This window comes from Lepidochelys olivacea (genome assembly GCF_965140295.1).
Source record: "Lepidochelys olivacea isolate rLepOli2 genome assembly, chromosome: 18".
Taxonomy (NCBI): domain Eukaryota; kingdom Metazoa; phylum Chordata; order Testudines; family Cheloniidae; genus Lepidochelys; species Lepidochelys olivacea.
In genome coordinates this window covers 16249234-16268755 of record NC_140428.1, presented here as the reverse complement: position 1 = coordinate 16268755, position 19522 = coordinate 16249234, and the positions used below count along the sequence as shown (strand labels likewise).

The window sequence follows — 19522 nt, the reverse complement described above, 5'->3', positions numbered from 1 at the left end:
GGTAATGAAATAGCCTGGTTATTTTCTTGTGTTGGTAGCCAGTTCTGCCTTTTGGGTCTTGCATGGTTTAACACAGTGCTGTAAATCCCAGAGTTGGACACACTGCAGAAAAAAATCCAAATTTAAAAAGAAAATTTTTGATATGCTAAACACAGCAGAACAATGTCTCCAGGAGTGGGTTAGGCCTAGAAGGATAATTTACAAAAGCTGGCTGTTACTATCTCTTCTGCTAGTCAGAAACCAGTGTCAAACTTTAGGGCTTTAAACTAAGGGCCCAAGTGTGCTATGTAGAAGAAAGGACCCAGGAAAAGGCTATAGGCATTACTTAAACCCTATATTGAGGCTCCAGTGGGGTATGTAGGCCTTGTGTTTGTTCTCTACAGAGGGGTGACTCTTACTCTGTGTATAAACACCTATTGATGTGGGTCTTGTGGAGAGACCACTCGCAGTAATACACCCTCAGGAAATAGCCAACTGTGGGTGCTACAGATTCCATTCAGTTACGGATAAAAGTGAACGTAGAACAAAGTTGCAGGAGGTCAAACCAGCTCATTTGTAAAAGTACATGATTTATTATTAGTGCTTTGTATTTTTAGGGAGACGCGATGCTTTCATGGGCTCAGGCACACCCCAACTGTTCTGAATTCATCTGTTCAGCAAGGGTAGCACTGCTCTGATATCCAGCTAGTTGCATTATTCATCTGGGGCAGAAGACCAGTCACAGGACCTCTCTGCTGCTTGGAATTGAATGTCTCTGCTTTCCCTCCACCCTTTTCCAGATGCTGCAAGACCATTAAGCTGGGATAATTTTTTGTCCTACTGCCCTCAATATTGCCCTTTGCTTTGCTTCATAGCGAAGGAAATGCACTCGGCCATTCTCAGTTTGTGCATGGTACTTTCTTGAGCTAAGAGCGAGGAAGTTTTCAGTGCTAATGTACTGCTCTGCGAGAAACCTAAATATAAGCTTTTTAAATGTAAAACTCCCAGAAACTGAAGCGAAACATCGTTACAACACAGGGAAACGTAGCCTAGAGTCCAAATACTGTACCTGCCCTTTCCCCTTAACTGGGTGTGGTACACAGCAGCTTCGCAGCGATGGCTGACATATATGTGGTCAGTAAAAGCTTGCCAGGAACTAATATAATAATGCAGCCTGGGAGGTGGATTGAAAAGCAGGTAAATATTTTGCACTTTTGATACTCTTGGGGGGGGGGGGAATAATTTATTTGGCAAATGTCTTTTTTTAATTTTTGTTTTTGTATTTGTGAACAGGCACTGATAATGTCATTTTGTTTTAAGATTATTACAGATTCGCAACTGAAATAAACTATTTTAATGTGAGACGATGAGGTGGCCTTGCATTTTAATAGACAAACTGACAGTGCGTTGTGGCGTACGTGACTTAATTGCAAAAGTTCGATAGCTGTTAACTGCTTGTGATTTAGCAAATGCAATGGGCTAGTTATCTCCACTCAGGCAACAGGGCTGCTTAACCAAGGACAACTGTTTCCAAAAGCTGCCCTGTATTTTAGTCAATGTTCCTATTGCCCTCCTGAAGGCTGACAGCTATGGGCCCTAGGAAAATCATGCATAAAGAGGGTTTAGAAACGTCCCATCACTGCGAGGGAGAACACAGTGCCTTGGCATAAGTCCTCTCCTAAGGTAGGGCTTGGAGCTAGTGTCAGTTTGGATCCACTGCATAAAGCAGCCAGAAGAACTCTTCTATTCCATACCCATGGAAGGGAGCCAGGATGTTACATTATGTCTGTATATTGCTCTCCTCCTAGGTTTATGTTTAGTGGAAAAAAGTCTTTACTAGGCACTTCCAAAAGACCCCCACATTTTAGATCATAGCCACCAGTTTTGATATTGAAAGAATTCCAGCTGCCATCACTGGACCCATATGCTGCTAAGCCATATTACTACAGCAACATGAACATTAAGCCTTCCCCCCGCAATTCCAGCATCTATTCTAGCCGCTGCTTATAGCATACAAGGAGCATGAAATGATTTTGTCTGATGAGGAATGGCTTTTAGTCTCTACCACAAAGCTTAGCTTTCCCTCGTCCCTTCTCTAACTGCAGAGGTGAGGGAAGGTGGAAATTAAAAGCAAAATCTGACTGAGTTGTTCCATTCAGGCTTTTTTCTTCATTCATATTATGTCAAAGTACTTGTGTGGAAAGGCTGTGAATATTAAACTCATCTTGTAGGTGAAGAGAGAGCGGTCGTGACTTGATTTGCCTCAGCTGGAGCCCGCCCTACACGGCTTTAAATCGTTTTGACTCGTGGGAGTGCGCACAGCATTTCAAACAGCAGATTTGCTCCCATGAGGGCTGTGTTACCTACAAACAAAGAAAAAACCATGACTATCCAATGGCTTCCAATTAAAGGGTCAGTCAGAAAGTCATTACTACACGAACAAGGGGTTATTTTCCAACTCTTCCTCCGATATCTAGGCCCCAGCCTGTAATTGACTCCATGTTGGCAGAGGCTCATTCAAATCAATGACGTGCTCCTACACAAATTCACTTGCCTGACTGAGACCGGCTGCTTAAAAGCCATACACTAGTGCAAAGCTGTCTGTGCTGGTAAACTACCAATGTAGTTATGCTGAATGCTTTAGTTCTACCAAACTGCCTTCTTGTCTTCAAATGGAATCTCTACCCCAACCCCAGGAAATAAATTAGAGTAACGGATAGGCAACAGCTGAAACAATTCACAAGTAACTTAATTCTTAGTCACACGAGTTTCATTTGCACAGTACACTAAGGCTGTATCTACAGCGCCTGCCCCGATTCACAGCTGGTGCTACTTCCCTAGTGAGTGCCTTGGTGGAAAGCTGTAGTCTTTCCCATTGTACAAGGGAAGAGAACACACTTGGTCCTGTGCATATGTTCGCTCGCCATTGTGACAGGCTGGATCACAGAAACCCCCTGGGAGCTGCCACCTGGTGTGCCAAGACTACTTCTGCCCCTGCTTTCCTGCCCAGACAGCTTAGGACTTCAGTGCCCTGCCTGGTTTGAGCCAGACCCGCTAGCCGGCTGCAGACCCAGACCCAGCTCTGAACCACGTCCCCTAACAGCTGGACGCTTAACTGAAAGCAGCTTACAGAAGTGTGCCTGTCTTTAACACTCAAATGCCCAACTCCCAGTGGGGTCCAAACCCTATATAAATCTGTTTACCCTCTATAAGCTTTATACAGAGTAAAACTCATAAATTGTTTGCTCTCTATAGCACTGATAGAGAGATGCACAGCTGTTTGCCTCCCCCTCCCCCCCAAGTATTAATACATACTCTGGGTTAATTAATAAGTAAAAAGTGTAACAGACAGAACAAAGTGAATTACCAAGCAAAATAAAATAAAACACACCAGTCTACATCTAGTATAGTACTAAAAACTGAATACAGATAAAATCTCACCCTTACAGATGCTTCAATAAGATTCTTTCACAGACTGGAGCTGGACACCTTCCTAGTCTGGGCACAATCCTTTCCCCGGCTACAGCCCTTGTTCCAGCTCAGGTGGTAGCTAGGAGATTCCTCACGATGGCTGCGGCCCTTGTTCTGTTCCACCCACTTATATATCTTTTGCATCAGGCGGGAATCCTTTGTCCCTCTGGGTTCCCACCCCTCCTTCTCAGTGGAAAAACACCAGGTTAAAGATGGATTCCAGTTCAGGTGACATAGTCACATGTCCTGTGAGACCCCAAGCCGCCTTTCCTCCCAGCCTGACTCACAGGAAGGCCTGCCTGCAAACAGAGCCATCCACAGTCAATTGTCCTGGTCCATGGGAGCCATCAAGATTCCAAGCCACCATTCATGGCCCATTTGCATAACTACAATAGGCCCTCAGAGTTATATTTCATATTTCTAGTTTCTGATACAAGAGTGATACATTTATACAACTAGGATGACCACACTCAGTGGATTATAAGCTTTGTAATGAAACCTTACAAGAGACCTTCTGCATGAAGCATATTCCAGTTACACTATCTTCACACTCTATACAGAGAGTGCATCACAACCATTGCTACACTGTGGGAGCTACACCCATCGTGACCAGCTGACTTTTGCCAGCATAAATGCAACCTAAGACTCCAGGGGCAGGGCCACACTCGAAACTTCAAAGCGCTGCCGCGGGAGCGAGTGTGGTCACGCGCCCGTGCTGGGAGAGAGCTCTCCTGGTACTCCACCTCCACAAGGGGATTAGCTTTATGGCGCTGTAACTTGCTGCGCTCAGGGGGATGTTTTTTCACCTCCCTGAGCGAGAAAGTTGCAGCACTGTGAAGTGCCGGTGTGGCCAAAGCCCAGGTCTGTCCCTTTATGTGTATAACTCACACTGAAATCAATCCAAAGGCAGAGTGGCCCCAGGACAGGACCGTCCAGTGTTGTTATATGGTCTCTACAGATCTCCAGGAACCAGATACAGTGTTTGGGGTTTTGGTTTTTTTTTTTGGTGTTTCTTAAAGCAAGCACTTCTCTCCCTGCATGAGCCCGGCTGCGTGTATATACATATGACAAAGTCAATTCCATGAGCAGAGTGTTCTGCTAAAAAGTGTGCCTTTGGCAGGACATGAACCTAATACAGCCATCATCTTATTACAGGGTGCGCTTTGCCTACCACAGTTTCTGAACATAACAGGTTCAAATATTGGTTTTTCTAAATTAAATTAGTTTTAAATATTGTTTTTTCTTTATTGCTGTTGAAGCATGGAGTCGCCTCTGTCACCAAGGGCAGGACCGATGTCTCTTTGCATTTACCTGGCTGCCACAGCAGTACAGAGGAAGGATTGCTTAGTGGTTAAAGCACTGGACTTTGAGTCCAGAAAACTGGCTTTTATTTACTGCCTCCACCAGCAAGTTTGGTGAGTGAGCTGTGACAGGTCCTGTCACCTCCCTGTAGCTCAGTTTCCTCCATCTGAAAAGGGAGCGACAAGGGGACCAAGTGGATCAGATCATTAGTGGTTGAGGTGCTTGCACTGAAGGGGCTACAGAACTGCAGAATGGAAGTACAGATTTACACAAACACAGCAGTTCATTCACAAGTGATTCTTACCTTCCAGCTGTTTAGAGTACTGAGCTGAGTTTTGACTAACGCTGAGGAATCCATATCTTGGTTATACAAGAGCTGTGGCCTCTCCTGTTTACACAGCACTATTTGTCCCCGACATCCTGGTGGTCACACACTCTAGCATACCCTGAAATCGCTGTTGCTAGATTTCTAAAGACTACTCTGCATTTTCTTAAATATTCTCATGCAACATGCTGTTTGAATTGTCGGTAATACACAGAGTAGGAATAGCTGACTATAAGTAAAAAGAAAAGGAGTACTTTTGGCACCTTAGAGACTAACCAATTTATTTGAGCATAAGCTTTTTTGTAGCTCACGAAAGCTTATGCTCAAATAAATTGGTTAGTCTCTAAGGTGCCACAAGTGCTCCTTTTCTTTTTGCGAATACAGACTAACACGGCTGTTACTCTGAAACCTGACTATAAGTATTTCCAACAGCCATCACTATGTTCTCTAGGGATGCTCAAACTGTCCAGGACCAAATATCTGTCTTTTTGTTTTGAACTCTAGACAGCGTCCAGTGCCCACAGCTAAACAGGACCCAATCTACTACTGACAAACATGGTATGCAGCAGTTCTCTAAGTTTGCTTTATTGTCCCAAATATTTCCTGTGACTCACCAGAAGCATCATAGATTGGTGCAACTTCAACAAGGTCACATCCCACTATATTCAGTCCTTGGCACCCACGAATGATCTCCAAAGCCTAGGGAAGGTAAGAAAGGGCTAGTTACTAGGTACCCAAATTGTTAACTTTGAAAACACTCTATATATTTAAATAGCCGAGGGGGTGTTTTCGTTTTTAAACACAGCTGACATGAAATCTGAGAAGATACAGTCCGAGATCACTGCTGTAACCTAGTGCTCTTTGTTTGTTACATATTGATCCGGAGTGAGCGGAAAGCAGAGGCTTAGATGTATAAATACTGAGACACCATCAAACTGTATATCAGCTCAATCTCCCTTAGCAGTGGCTTTTCCTATACTAGAAGGGTAACTTCCAATCTCTCTCTAGATTATAGGCAGGACACAATAGGAGTTCTCAATGATTTCAGTTCCCGCTCTGCCAAGTTTCTTGTTTAAAGACTTCTAAATCCCATTTAGTTCCTTGACCCTTAGATTCATCCCCAAGACTCCTGTCCCCGACCAGACGAGGGTCTTCACGATCGGGTTCCCCATCGGGGGATCGGAGACGGACGGGATTGGAGCTGAGTCCGAGAGAGCAAGAGGACTGTGAGAGACAGCAAGAGTCCAAGAAAGAGCTGCAGAAGCAGCAGCAGCATGAACTGGCGGTGGGGGAGCGGAGAGGCCTAGGGGACCTCCCAGGGGTGAGTGGGGATAGACCCCGGGGTGCCAGTTCCGCAGGGAACCTCGAGACTAAATTGCTGCCCCTGGTTAAGGGGCGAGGGGGCGGGGGAGATGTGGATGCCCACCTCACTGCCTTTGAGCAGGCTGGAGATTTGAACCAGGGGGACCCTGTGGAAAAGCCCCGGTGTCTAGCTCCCTTGCTGGGTCCCAAGGCCATAGACTCCGTCAGCCAGATGGGTGGGGAGGTGGACAGGCTCCCACTCCTGAGCCCAACCTATCTGTCTGTGTGGAGTCTCCTGGGGCCAGGCCCCTCGGACCTCCAGTGGGAGCAGAAGGTGTGGTCAATGGGGAGACATTCCTGGGGTGGCGAGATCCTGGGACAGAGAGAACTGTTGTCAGGCCCTGGGTGGTGCAGCCTCAGATGCTGAGGGGCTGTGTGAGGGTCCCAGGGATGAAGCCCCTCGCCCTGCCTATGGCCCAGATCCCTGTGCAGACACAGGACGGGTGGTGCTCCAGGATACCAACTGCAAGACCTTGTTGTGGGGTGACTGTGCCTCTTTGGGACAGGATCCAGGCCCTGCTCCTCTAACTGCCGAGGGTTTGAATTTGAATCAGGGAACCAATCGGTGGAGAGGGAAATGGTCAGTGAAAATGCAGATGACCTGGCTGGCAGGGGGGAGGACCTGCTAGGTTCAGGCTACTGCCTGCCTGTAACCAGACCCCTGGGGCTCCCTGCCCCCCTTGCACACCGGAGGGGGCTCACGCTGGCTCTGATGCAGTGAGGAAAGCAGCGAGCTCGCTGCCTGCCCCACTGGGACAGCAAGGGCAGCGCTGAGCACAGTGGGAGCTGAGACCCCACCTGAGTGCGGGGAAAACGCAGGAAGGGCAGGGGATCTGTAGGGAGTGGCAAGGTGCTTGGTAAGGAAAGTCTGGATGAGCCTAGGCAGCCTTGTGAGCTGATGGCTGTGTCTAGGCAGCAGGGTGGGAAGGCGAGGAGAGCAGAAGATGAGTGTCCCTGGACCTTACCTGTTAGCTGGGTGGAGAAGTGTGACAGTGAAGGAAACGTGCCTGTGTCTGTCAGGGGTATTGACTTGCCTATGGAGGGAGCTACTCTGATCTCCAGGCAGTTGTCTGTGAACTGCCCTGTGTGCTGGGACAAGGGGAATGAGATCCCAAGCTGTGTGTCTGGGAAAGGAGAAAGTGTGTCCGGCTTAGGGGGGAGGGATAGCTCAGTGGTTTGAGCATTGGCCTGCTAAACTCAGGGTTGTGAGTTCAATCCTCGAGGGGGCCATTTAGGGATTTGGGGCAAAAATTGGGGCTTGGTCCTGCTTTGAGCAGGGGGTTGGACTAGAGGACCTCCTGAGGTCCCTTCCAATCGTGATATTCGATGATTCTATGATTTCTAGGGGCAGACAGTGTAAGCCCTGGGACTTCCTTTAAAGGGAGCCAGGTTTTCCCTGCATCCACTCTGCACATTCAGAAATAAAGTCTGAGCATCTCCTTACCTGAGCAGGTGTGAGACCAGCAATTTCAGGTGTCCCTGTGCCAGGGGCATATGCAGGGTCCAATCCATCAATATCAAAGCTGATGTAAATGGGCTTGGCTCCCATCTGCTTTCTCACCTCCCCCATCAGTGGTACCAATGACTTCAGCCAGCAGTCTTCAGCCAGGACGACACGGAAACCCTGGTGGAGGAAGGAGAAGAAAGGTTGGCTTCACCTGCTTGAAACACGCTGCTGGGGAAAGGAAACGGGTGGAGAGAGCAGTGGTCCAGTGTAACGTTTATGCAAACAGCTCTAACTGGCCAAAGCAAGTGTCTTCTGCGGATCACAACTGGTGCTTCCAGCCATTCTGTGGTCTCGCATTTGCTCTCTCTTCCATTCTGCCCCCACGTAGGACAGACTATGGTCTCCACCTGCCCTGGCAAGTAGTGCTTTTCCCACAGGTGAAGCTGTTCAGGGCATATGCTGCTGGAAACAGCACAGACAGGAGAGCAATGAGGGAGGGGGGGGTGCCATTCCCTTGCCATCTGGTGCAAAAGGAGGAGAGAGGGACAATAAATGAAAAGAATGGCAGCGGGTGGCTTTTGTCCTGCTCTAAGTGTCTTAGTTGCAGGGACTGGAGTGGGAGAAGTGTTCCATGCCACGGCATCAGTTAATGAACAATATCATCTTGCACCTTTTGTCTGAGGATCTCACATCACACACACTCAGCAAGCCTCTCAGCAGCCGTCTCAGGAAGAAGAGGGGCATATTGTTATTCCCAGCACTGAAATCAATGGCCATTTTGGCCCTGACTGCACAGGCTGGGCCCGGCGGAGAGTAGAGAAGGTTTTGGCAGCGGTATACGCTACCTGGTCCCAGCAGTATTTGTAGGGATCGGGGGTGTAGGAGGAGCCTCTGATTCCGATCTGAACCACGCGTTTGCAGTCCAGGAGCCCCTCGTCCACGCAGCGTCGGAATGGCGTCCCATGGAGGATCTTCTCCCCCAGCGCTGTGTCTCCAGTGTCAGTGTGAGCATCCACGTGCACCAGTCCCACGGGACCATGCCTAATGGGGACAGGGCAGGCACAAACATGGCCTTAGCTCCAGCCCCATGCTCCCCTGCATTTGGGTGGATGCTTTGGTTAACACAGGTGCTTACAGTATGTGACAGACCGAGACCAGTGGGGTACAGGAGTCCGGTCGAAGGCAAATATACTGGCCACAGGATGACTAGTTTTCGGTTCCCTGAGTAACCAGAGCAGGGGCTGCCCTAGAGCAATCAGGAACCTGCTAGAACCAATTAAGACACCTGGAGCCAATTAAGAACTTACTAGAATCAATTATGGCAGGCAGATTAATCAGGACACCTGGTTTTTAACAAGGACCTCCCATCTGTTTGGAGGGGGGCATACAAGGAGCGAGAAGGCATGCTGCTGGAGGACTGAGGAGTACAAGCATGATCAGGCTTCAGAAGGAAGATCCTGCAGTGAGGATAAAGAAGGTGCTGTGGGGAGGCCATGGGGAAGTAGCTCAGGGGGTTGTAGCTGTCACACAGCGGATACAGGAGACTTAGACAGCTGCTATCCACAGGGCCCTGGGCTGGAACCTGGAGTAGAGGGTGGGCCCGGGTTCCCCCCAACTCCCGATCGGACACAGGAGGAGTTGACCTGGGCTGTGAGCAACACCAGAAGGGAAGGTCTAATTTGGAAAGGGATCTGGCCTGTCCCTGACCCCCTAGGTGGGACAACAGAGATGGTGGAGAAGTTTCCCGCACGCTGGCTGGCGATGAGGTTAGCGCCTCTAGCAGAAGTGGCCAAACTGAGGGCTGCCATGAACCTCTGAGGGGAGCAAATCTGCCAAAAAGCGCAGGCCCCACCAAGGCAGAGGAGGAACTTTGTCACAAGTGTTAGGATATAGATATTCAGGCCTGTCTGCAAAGGCCTGTACTTTAAGAATTTAGGGGTATTCTTATCACTTGGCTAGTTCTAGAGGTATAAAAGAAAGAATCAAAATCACTGTCTGCTGGTGTAAGGGCCTTCTCTTACTGTGACAGTTTGAGGCCCTGTTCTTAGGCTAAGGCCTTTGGCTAAGCAGCAGAAGCAGCCATAAGCTAGGAAGCGAACAGTCACATCCTCACATTCCAAACTAGTCACATTGAAATAAGGTGCTATTGGGCTGTCAGGCATTATCAGGACAGGATTGTATTCCTATCACCTCCAGAGAAAGGGAAGTGCCTAGAAAATGTAAAAGGAAACTTAGGTTGATAGCATCCTGTCTGGCAAGAACTCACTTATCAATAGCTGGGATGTGAAATCCTCACTTCTGTATTGTTTTGTCATTATAGTTCCCACTTTGCTATTGTTTATTGGCATGGTCTCTGTCTGGTTCTGTGATTGTTTCTGTCTGCTTTATAATTAATTTTGCTGGGTGTAAACTAATTAAGGTGGTGGGATATAATTGGTTAGCTAATCATGTTACAATATGTTAGGATTGGTTAGTTAAATTTCAGTAGAATGATTGGTTAAGGTATAGCTAAGAATATTACTGTATAAATTAGGGGCAAACAGGAAGTAAGTTGGGATTCGAAAATAAGGAAAAAGGAACTTGTATTTAAGCTTGCTGGAAGTTCACCCCAATAAACATTGAATTGTTTGCACCTTCGGACTTCGGGTATTGTTGCTCTCTGTTCATGCGAGAAGGACCAGGGAAGTGGGAGAGTGAAGGAATAAGCTCTCTAACAACAAGTAGTTCTGACCTTGTTCAATCTTTCAGCATAAAATCTTGGATTCTTCACAATGATAGAGATCTAGATGCCAAACAGATCATACAATTGATTTGTCAAGGTCTTCTTCCCACCCTAGATTCCTATGGCTTCAGACCTCTGAGAAGGCATCTTTCTATTCAGCAGGTTCAGGAAGGCAATAAGCACATGAGCGCACCAATTAACTCTAGGGCAAAGATAGCCAGAGACCGAGTGCAGACACAAGATGCCAGCTGGGATCAGCACAAACAAGCTCTGAGTAAGTGAGAGGAGCAAACAGGAAGATTGCCAGCATCTAGCTATTGACTGACGGATACTGCTGCAGCCCGACTTTATCCCTCACATGACTCTCCAACCCTGTCTGATTACACGAACCCTGGAACCCCAAGTGTCTGAGGAGCCATTGGAAAGATAAGAAGAACAGTAGGAAGCTAAGATGGCTCCATCAGCAGTTCTTTAATGACCTGAAAATTAAAAAGGAAGCCTACAAAAACGTGGAAACATGGACAAATTGCTGATGATGAGTATAAAAGAATAGCACAAGCATGTAGGGACAAAATCAGAAAGACGGGCACAAAATGAGTTACACCTACCAAGCGACATAAAAGGCAATAAGAAGAGGTTCTATGAATACATGAGTAGGATTAGAGACACAAAGGAAAGTGTAGGTCCTCCATTTAGCAGAGAGGGAAGCTAATAACTGACGACATTAAGAAGGCTGAGCTGTGTAATGTCTGAATACTACAGTCTTCACTAAAAAGATAACAGTCTTAATACTACATAATACTAGATAATACTACAGTCTTCACTAAAAAGTATTGTGACCCAATACTTAACACAAGTAATGTTAAGAACAAGAAGGAAGGAATGCAAGCCAAAATAGAAAAAGAACAAGTTAAAGAATATTTCTTTAAATTAGATGTATTCAAGTCAGCAGAGCCTGATGAAATTCATTTTAGGGTACTTAAGGAACTAGCTGGGGAAATCTCAGAACAGTTCATGATTATGTCTGAGAACTCAGGGAGGGCAAGTAAGGTCCCAGAGGTCTGGAGAAAAGCAAACATTGTGATGATCTTTAAAAAGGGGAACAAAGAGGACCCGGGGAATTATAGACCAGTCAGCCTAACTTCAATAGATGAAAGAATCTGGAATATATTATTAAGTAATCAATTTGTAAGCACCTACAGGATACTAGGGTTATAAAGAATAGCCACAAGGGATTCATCAAGAAGAAATCATGCCAACCCCACCAAATTTCTTTTTCGACAGGGTTACTGATCTAGTTGACGGGGGGGAAGCTGTAGACATGATGTGTCTAGATTGTATGGCTATACAGTATGGCTTTGGACACAGTCCCACATAACAGTCTCATAAGCAAACTAGCAAAATGTAGTCTAGATGAAATTACTTTAAGGTGGGTGCAAAACTGGTTGAAGACCGTACTCAGAGTATTTATCAAAGGTATGCTGTCAAATTGGGAGGCCACATCTGGTGGGGTCCCGTAGGGGTCTAGCCTGAGTTCAGTGCTATTCAACATTTTCATCAATGACTTGGCTAACGGAATGGAGAGGATGTTCTAAACACTGCAGATGACACCAAGCCGTGAGGGGGTCGCTAGCACTTTGGAGGACGGTATGAGAATTCCAAACAATTTTGACAAATTGGAGAATTGGTATGAAATCAACAAGATGAAATTAAATAAGGACAAGTGCAAAGCAGTACACGAGGAAGGAAAAATCAAACGCACAACTACAAAATGAAGAATAACTGGCCAGGTGGTCAGACTGCTGAAAAGGGTGTGGGGGTTATAGTAGATCATAAGTTGATTATAAGCCAACAATGTGATGCTGTGGCGAAAAAGGCTAACAACATTCTGGGGTGTATAAACGGGAGTGTTGTAGGTAAGACAAGGGAGGTAAATTGCCCCACTACACACAGCAATAATGAGGCCTCTGCTGGGGTATTGTGTCCAGGTCTGGGCACCACACTTTAAGAAAGATATGGACGAATTGGAGAGAGTCCAGAGGAGAGCGACCAAAATGATAAAAGGGTTAGGAAGCCTGACCTATGAGGAAAAGTGACCAAAAATTGGGCATGTTTAGTCTTGAGAAAAGACTTTAAACTTACTTTTCTGCCACTGCCTGCAGGATCGGGTATGTTATTGTGTGATCACCACCTGCAACGGGACAGGGAACAGAGAACATGCTATGTAATAAGAACAGGCCAGCACTGACCAGATATATTTTCCAGTCATAGCAAGCTACATTCATATTGCACCACTCCTCTCATAGGGGAACACATCCGCACTTCACAAAGAGAGAGCTCATCCTTTCGAAGCAACAGCCTTTATTCATCTAACTACCTTCCCTGCAGCTTTAATTGGTGGCAGATAGTATAAAAAGGGGCAGCTTCTCTTTTTAAAAGCTCTCAAAAATCCAGCTGGCTGTCACTCTCTTGCTGCAGCTGGGACTCAAGGCCAGCTTCTGAATGCAGATCCCGGATATACAGCCCTCTCTCGCCGCAGCAGGCTGGGGGAGAGGTGCCTCTCCCCCAGCCCCAGCCCCAGAGCTGAACCAGCAGCAGCAAAGGTCTGGGAGCAGCTGCAGGAGACTGAATTATCTCAGCAGGGAGGAGAGAGGAGCTCTGTTGCACTCTCAAGACCCTGTTAATAAATTAGTCTGTATCCATTGCAGTGTATGGGGCAGAAGGGGGAGGTGGCTTTAATGGATCCTGCTATTCTTCCGGGTGCCCACTTTCTGGTGTTTTAACAGCAAAGCATGAGATTGGGCCCAGCCCTGGGTTCCTTACCCATCGTGAGGGGAATGCAGCCAGCTGCCACAATCTTCTGATAGGCTTCTCGGATTTGCCTGCAGCTGTCCTGCAGGTTGTAGAGGTTCACATTCACATCACCAATGTCAGCAACCATGAGGGAATGGAAAGGTGCTGCCCCAGTGCTGGGGTTATACATTCTCACCATGCCCGACTCCGCTCGAATATGGCGAGGGCCGAACCTGGAAGGGAAAGAATCCCACACTTCATTATCTGGGATGGTTCGAGGACGAAACTTGTATAGAACCCGGGGATTCTGAACACATGGCTGGTTGGGCACACACTCCTCCTAGACACTTAGGAGTTGAAGGCTGGAAAGACCATTGCGGCAAATGTTTCAAGTGGGACTATATTGTGGTTGTGATAGTCTACGTCAGATGCATAATGAGTATGGCCGAATGGTTTCAACAGACAGGTCATCTGTAGATCCAGGCAGAGAGCTTACTGCAAATCGAGAGTGCATGCAAAGATTTTCACATGTGACTCTGATTCTGGGTGGCCAACCTGAAAAGATTTTCAGGGGCTTGCTTTTCAGATATGCTGAACACCCACCTTTTCAACCTCCGCTCCCTTTAAAGTGTCTAAATTGTCAGGTGCTTTTGAAACTCTTTGCCAGTCACACCAGATTTACAAGAAAGTCTCTGACTGGAGCCACACATGATCCATCTGCTGAAGTGCTTAGGCCATGCTCACAACCGGAAAGCCCCCCACAGCTCCCATCGGCAAGGAACAGAGAACCGTGGCCAACGGGAGCTTCAGGGGAGGTACCCACAGACGAGGGCAGCACGCGAAGCCCTTTGCCCCCCCATTCCCCAGGGCCGAGGGACGTGCTGCCGGCTGCTTCCGGGAGCGGCATCTCGCTAGGGCAGGCAGGGAGCCTGCCATAGCCCTGCTGCCACCCGGAGCAGCTCAAGGTAAGTGGTGCCAGGCTGGAGCCCGCACCCCTCCTGCACCCCAACCCCCCCTTCCTCAATCCCCCCTGCCGCACCCCTCCTGCACCCCAACCCCCTGCCCTGAGCCTCCTGCCACACCCCACACCCCTTCTGCACGCCAGCCCCCTGAGCCCCCTGCCGCACCTCAACCCCCTGCCCTGAGCCCCTCCTGCACACCGCACCCCCTCCCACACCCTGCACTCCCTCCCACACCCCAACCCCCTGCCCCAGCCCTACATTCATGGCCCTACATGCAATTTCCCCGTCCAGATGTGGCCCTCGGCCCAAAAAGTTTGCCCACCTCTGACCTAGACAGGTAAATCCCCATTCCTTTGTCTCAGGCAAGATGGTTTATCAACTCTCTCCACAACATATTATAGGAACATATTTTCAGCACCCATACATAACTCTATGCACCACCCATACATACATCACGCTGATATTCACGACCAGCATGTCACCAGTTTTCATAAAAGACTTGACTCAATGTCCTTTTAAAGTACAATAATATTATATTCAGTCGGTTGATTCAACTGCAAATTCTTTGGGGTTCAGACCCTTGTTCTGGGGTGTCTGGACCCTGACTGTCACATTACAGAACCACTCTGACAACTGGCACCTTCATTAGCAGCCCGAACAGGACTGAATAGGTACCAAGAGCAAATCACCCTCTCCCGCTTTTTCTTGGTCCCTGCAGGACGCGCCCGAGGCAGACTGGCAGGGCAGTACGGGAAACCTTGCATTCTGCCATATCTGTTCCCTGGAATAACAAGAGGCCTGCATGCTACCAGGCAGTCGGTCCCAATCTTTCATCAGCACTGACTCCCCTGGGATTTTTCTTGAATAGCCCCTATCTCATGGGTTGTGGCTTCCCCCTCCTCAGCTCTTAGCCTAATAGCTGCCCCTTACCTTGCACCAGGACGGTTGGAGGTTCCCGTGTCAAGGGGCACCCCAACAAAAGCAGCATCTAGTCCCTCTGGTGAAGTCTGAACGGGCAGCTTCATCATGGAGCAGACCCCCACGGGCCTAGCTACGAATTGAGCACTGGGAGGCATATTGAAGCTAGAACCAGCGAGAAAGCGGCGAGGGGCACCATGCCCAGCGAGCAGGTGCTCCAAGCCCCCACGATGGAAGCCAGGCAGGGAGCCAGCTGCAGTGGGGTGAGCTGTGGCCCACACACACGGGTTAGCTCTGGGGCTGCTCAGCAAAGGCGGCTGGAGCTTGGCTGCCAGGAAAGTTGTCGAGAACTTCCGAAGGCAGAGTCGCTCCTTGCAGAGCGTTCTCCAGAGCAGCTGGCTGCCTCGCAGAAAGAGGGCCTCCATCTGCACCCCCTGCTTAGCCCTCCTCCCCCAGCACAGCAGACACCCAGATGCCCAGAGCTGGCCCTTCAGGTTCAAAGCAGAGAGTGGCTGGGTAGCAGAGACAGACAGCACTCATGCCACCCCCCTCATTCCCTTCCCCCTGGCAGGTTCAAAGTGCAACACCGAGATCCACATCTCCCTCTGTTCCTCCAGGCCAATAGCAGAGATACAGCAGCTTTAAACTCCTACCCTTTCCCCATAATCCATTCCCACTCCCCCTGCCCCCCTCCTCCGTTTCCTCCCACCTTGCATTCTGGGAAATGGAGTCTTTTCCTCCTCTGGGATTGTCAGATGCTGTGTCAGGGACCCCAGAGTCTACTCAGCCAAATGGCCGGAGCAATTTGAATTTGTGCCGCATGGAGCATTATTGCCGTGATCTGATGTGGCCAGGTTCCAGCTTGCAACATGTTCATTTAAATCAAGCAGCCTGTAGTCCCTGCGGGCCGCACCTCCATATGATTAAAGGAAAAGGAAGCCACAGGCCGCACTGCAGAACTGCCTGAGCTACCTTTGCCTGTTAGTCGAAGGGATCCTTTGCAAAATTTACCACTAGAATTTCAAGTTGTCTTCACTGCCCTGCTGCAATACACAGTGACGGGGAATGCAGCAGCTGTTTAAAGGGGTCAGGTGTCGTAGCAAAGGTTTAGGGAAAAGAGAAGAACTTTTTCTTCACATCTCACCCTCTGACTTTCCACTTTCTTGAGGACCATGTGATTTCAGCATGAGCCTTGCCTATTAGGTCTCCACAGACAATTCTCCAAGGGAGTTATGCGGATTTGCCCCAGTTCCAGCTCCAGATGCCCAGCTGGCCTAGTGCAAACCCCAAGCATGTACACACAGAGTCCCAGTATGCGGCTGTAGCACTTAGAGCAAAGTCAGCTGTATCAGTACAAATGGCAGCTTTCCTTTTCTAGGGGAGATGCACCGGTAACTATACCGGCAACCAGCCACTGATGACTGGACTCAGGGTAAGTCCCCAGGGAAGCGTAGGCCTTAGTCATCATAAAAGACTTTGGGTTGGAAGTAATACAATCCTAGAGTTTTATCACATTTTCGATTAATACCCAAGTGATATGAACCCTCGTAGTAGGAAGCCCAAGAAATGGCAACTCCTTGTAACAGTGCAGCTGTGAACACTGTCAGTGTATATCAGAAAATGGCAAACTCTCTGCCAAAATCCAGCTGTGACCAAAAGCTTCCAGTGGTTAAATACATTCTGATGATGGACACTCAGCATTTCTTTGCTTCACAAGCCCCAGCTTTCCCATTTTTAGCAAGCAGGAACCTGCAACCTTTTAAAAAAAAACTATATTAATCTTGGCTAGAGATAGTTGGAACATTTTCAACAAACTGAAATTTCAGCAAAACTGAAACATTTCATGGAGACAGATCAGTTTTGAGGAAATTTTCAGCAAGACTATTTTGTGTGCATGCAAGAATACACATGTGCTCTGTTCCCTGGTGACAAGACTGCTGGCCTGGGATGTTAGAGACCCAGGTTCAAGTCCCTACTCTGCCTCATTCGGAGTCATCTCGGATGAAAATCTCTGCTCTGAATCAAGCAGAGCAGAGATTGTACCTGGATCACCTCCCACATCTCACCCTTATCTTCCCAAATCAAAAAGCTCGCATTTCAACCTGAAAACAGACATCAACGTAATTCAATTTTCACAAAAACCTCAAAAGGTAGTGTGAAACAGAATTGCTGTCCTCCTGCCAACTCTAATTTTGGCCACTGGACTGAACAAGATCAAACCAGATTGAATATCCGAGGCTCACCTGTGTTTCATACCAAGCAGGCTTGACTCAGATGATGCAAGGAAGCTGTGAGATGTATTCACTACAGCAGTCCAAAATGCCTTGAGTCAAGATGGATGAAAATATTAAGAGGGATGCGACGTGGGGAGGTTGTGCTTGGGGTGGTAGTTGGTGGAAGTGTCTGCCCTTCCTGCCCTAATCGGTGGAGTATCAACACACCTCTTTTCGCTGTCTATATCAAAGCACCAGACATATCTTTCCCTTTGTCTCTTCTGGGAATGTGTATTTAATTTCTCAATGACCTCTGCTTCCTGATCCTCTGCTCCTTTTGGTTTTGTCTTCCCTTAGCCCATTGTGTCTCACAGCTGGTCCCTGCCCTACTAATCACCTGGCATACTTAGGTGCATCTGTAAGTAACAAATGCATTTTGAAAACTTGCTACTTCAGGATGCCAGCTGACTGCCTGCAGAGTTCATGAGTCCCCTACACAACTAGCTATGTGCACTTTGGGTTTTTCTTCACTTTCCACTGAAGCACGAGGTCACAGTGAAAAGCAGGACACTGGCTTAGATGGATCAGTGGTCTGATCTGCTGGGCAAATGCAAGGTTTCTAACTCCACTCCCTACTGTTCTGCAGACTGGAGCTTCTTAGAGACAGGAGGGGCAGCCACATGTGTAAAGCAATCTGGTTCCAGGGTAGAACTTCTGACAATACCTCTTCACGCAAATAAATGCGGATGGCAGCCTCAGTTCTCTAGTTCAAGTGAAAATTAATGAATGCTGTGGCCCATGTCCCAGTTAACCCCTTTTCATAAAAGAGAAGCTGAGAATTCACTGCTGGGGTTGAAAGCTAACAGAAAAGTGACAGCGTTTACCCCTCCCTGCAAGCTGAAATCTCAGCATCAACCAGAGATTTCAACTCAGCAGCGGTTATGCACCTACTATCAGCAGTGCCTCGCCTGAGGTTACTAGCCCTCAGATCTTCTACAGGGTGTTACAGAATACAGAGCAGTGGGGCGGGGGAGAGATCCAACCCAGGCTTATATTCAGGAAAATTAGTTACTGTTTCACTATCCTCATTTATCATGGAAACATTGATAAGATTTCTCTAGTTCCGTGCTCTTATCTTGCAGGTTGTCAGAGCTGCTAGCACCCCACCCTTGGGGAGCGCAGAATGGGATGTTTCAGGAAGCACCTCCTGCTTGGAACACAGGCCATAATCCATACTTTGAAGCAAAAAATAAATGAAAAAAAAGACGAAGGGCCTCAAAAGCCAAACTGCATAAAACCTCAGACCTATCACGGTCCTGATAACTGGCAGTGGGCGTGGCTAGAAACATCCTGTCAACATGGATAGTATGTTGCTGAAGCAGAGCCCTACCCTAAATATAGGGTAGAATCCGTAGTAAACAGTCATAGTCTACATAACTGTGCAGTGAATTTTTCCAAGATCCTTTCAGCGAGGGATAAAGCCCACCCCCACTTCCCATTTACAGATAGCACCTGTAGGTGCTGCCATCCACAAACAATTAGACTGAACTCTACCAAGTTATGGGATTGTTGCTGATGGCAATTTGTGCTCAAAACACCATTAACTTATCAGGGTTTTGAGGTAACTGTTTTTTCCAGGGCTAGAATTTACTTTGATTTTCCTGAATCTTCCCAGATCCTTTGCCTTTTGTGGGTCCTTCTGTGTGGGACCATTTCGGTATTGTTGTATGGCACCTATAAAGGTTCAAATTAGGTGGCTGGTTATGTTAGTCAGCTGATACACTTTCTGGTATGTTAGCTATGAAAGCACATAGCTCAGTGGCTGCATTAGAAAATGAATGGTGCCAATTTCTATAAGCAGATTTACTCCAGTGCAATACAAATTTGCAATTGATATTTCCATTATATTTTACAAGTGAATGGAGAAGAGGCCTGAAATAAAACATTTTTAAAAGCATTGCAAACGACTTACGAGACCCATGCTACATGGGCAGCTTGTTCCTGTGTAGTGAGTCACTGACACACAGT

The 19522-nt window shown here is 47.7% G+C and overlaps 1 protein-coding gene across 1 annotated transcript; it reads right to left on the bottom strand.

Annotated features, from left to right (window-relative positions):
* Positions 1 to 549: 549 nt before the first annotated feature.
* Positions 550 to 15901, bottom strand: LOC311533012 (agmatinase, mitochondrial-like). Its single transcript, XM_084652042.1, has 7 exons — positions 15294 to 15901; positions 13432 to 13634; positions 12751 to 12799; positions 8732 to 8927; positions 7884 to 8063; positions 5692 to 5776; positions 550 to 2342 (listed from the first exon to the last, which is right to left on the bottom strand). The coding sequence occupies exons 1-7, from the start codon at positions 15704 to 15706 to the stop codon at positions 2269 to 2271; spliced, it is 1200 nt and encodes a 399-aa protein (XP_084508168.1). The 5' UTR covers positions 15707 to 15901; the 3' UTR covers positions 550 to 2268.
* Between the last annotated feature and the right edge of the window lie 3621 nt (positions 15902 to 19522).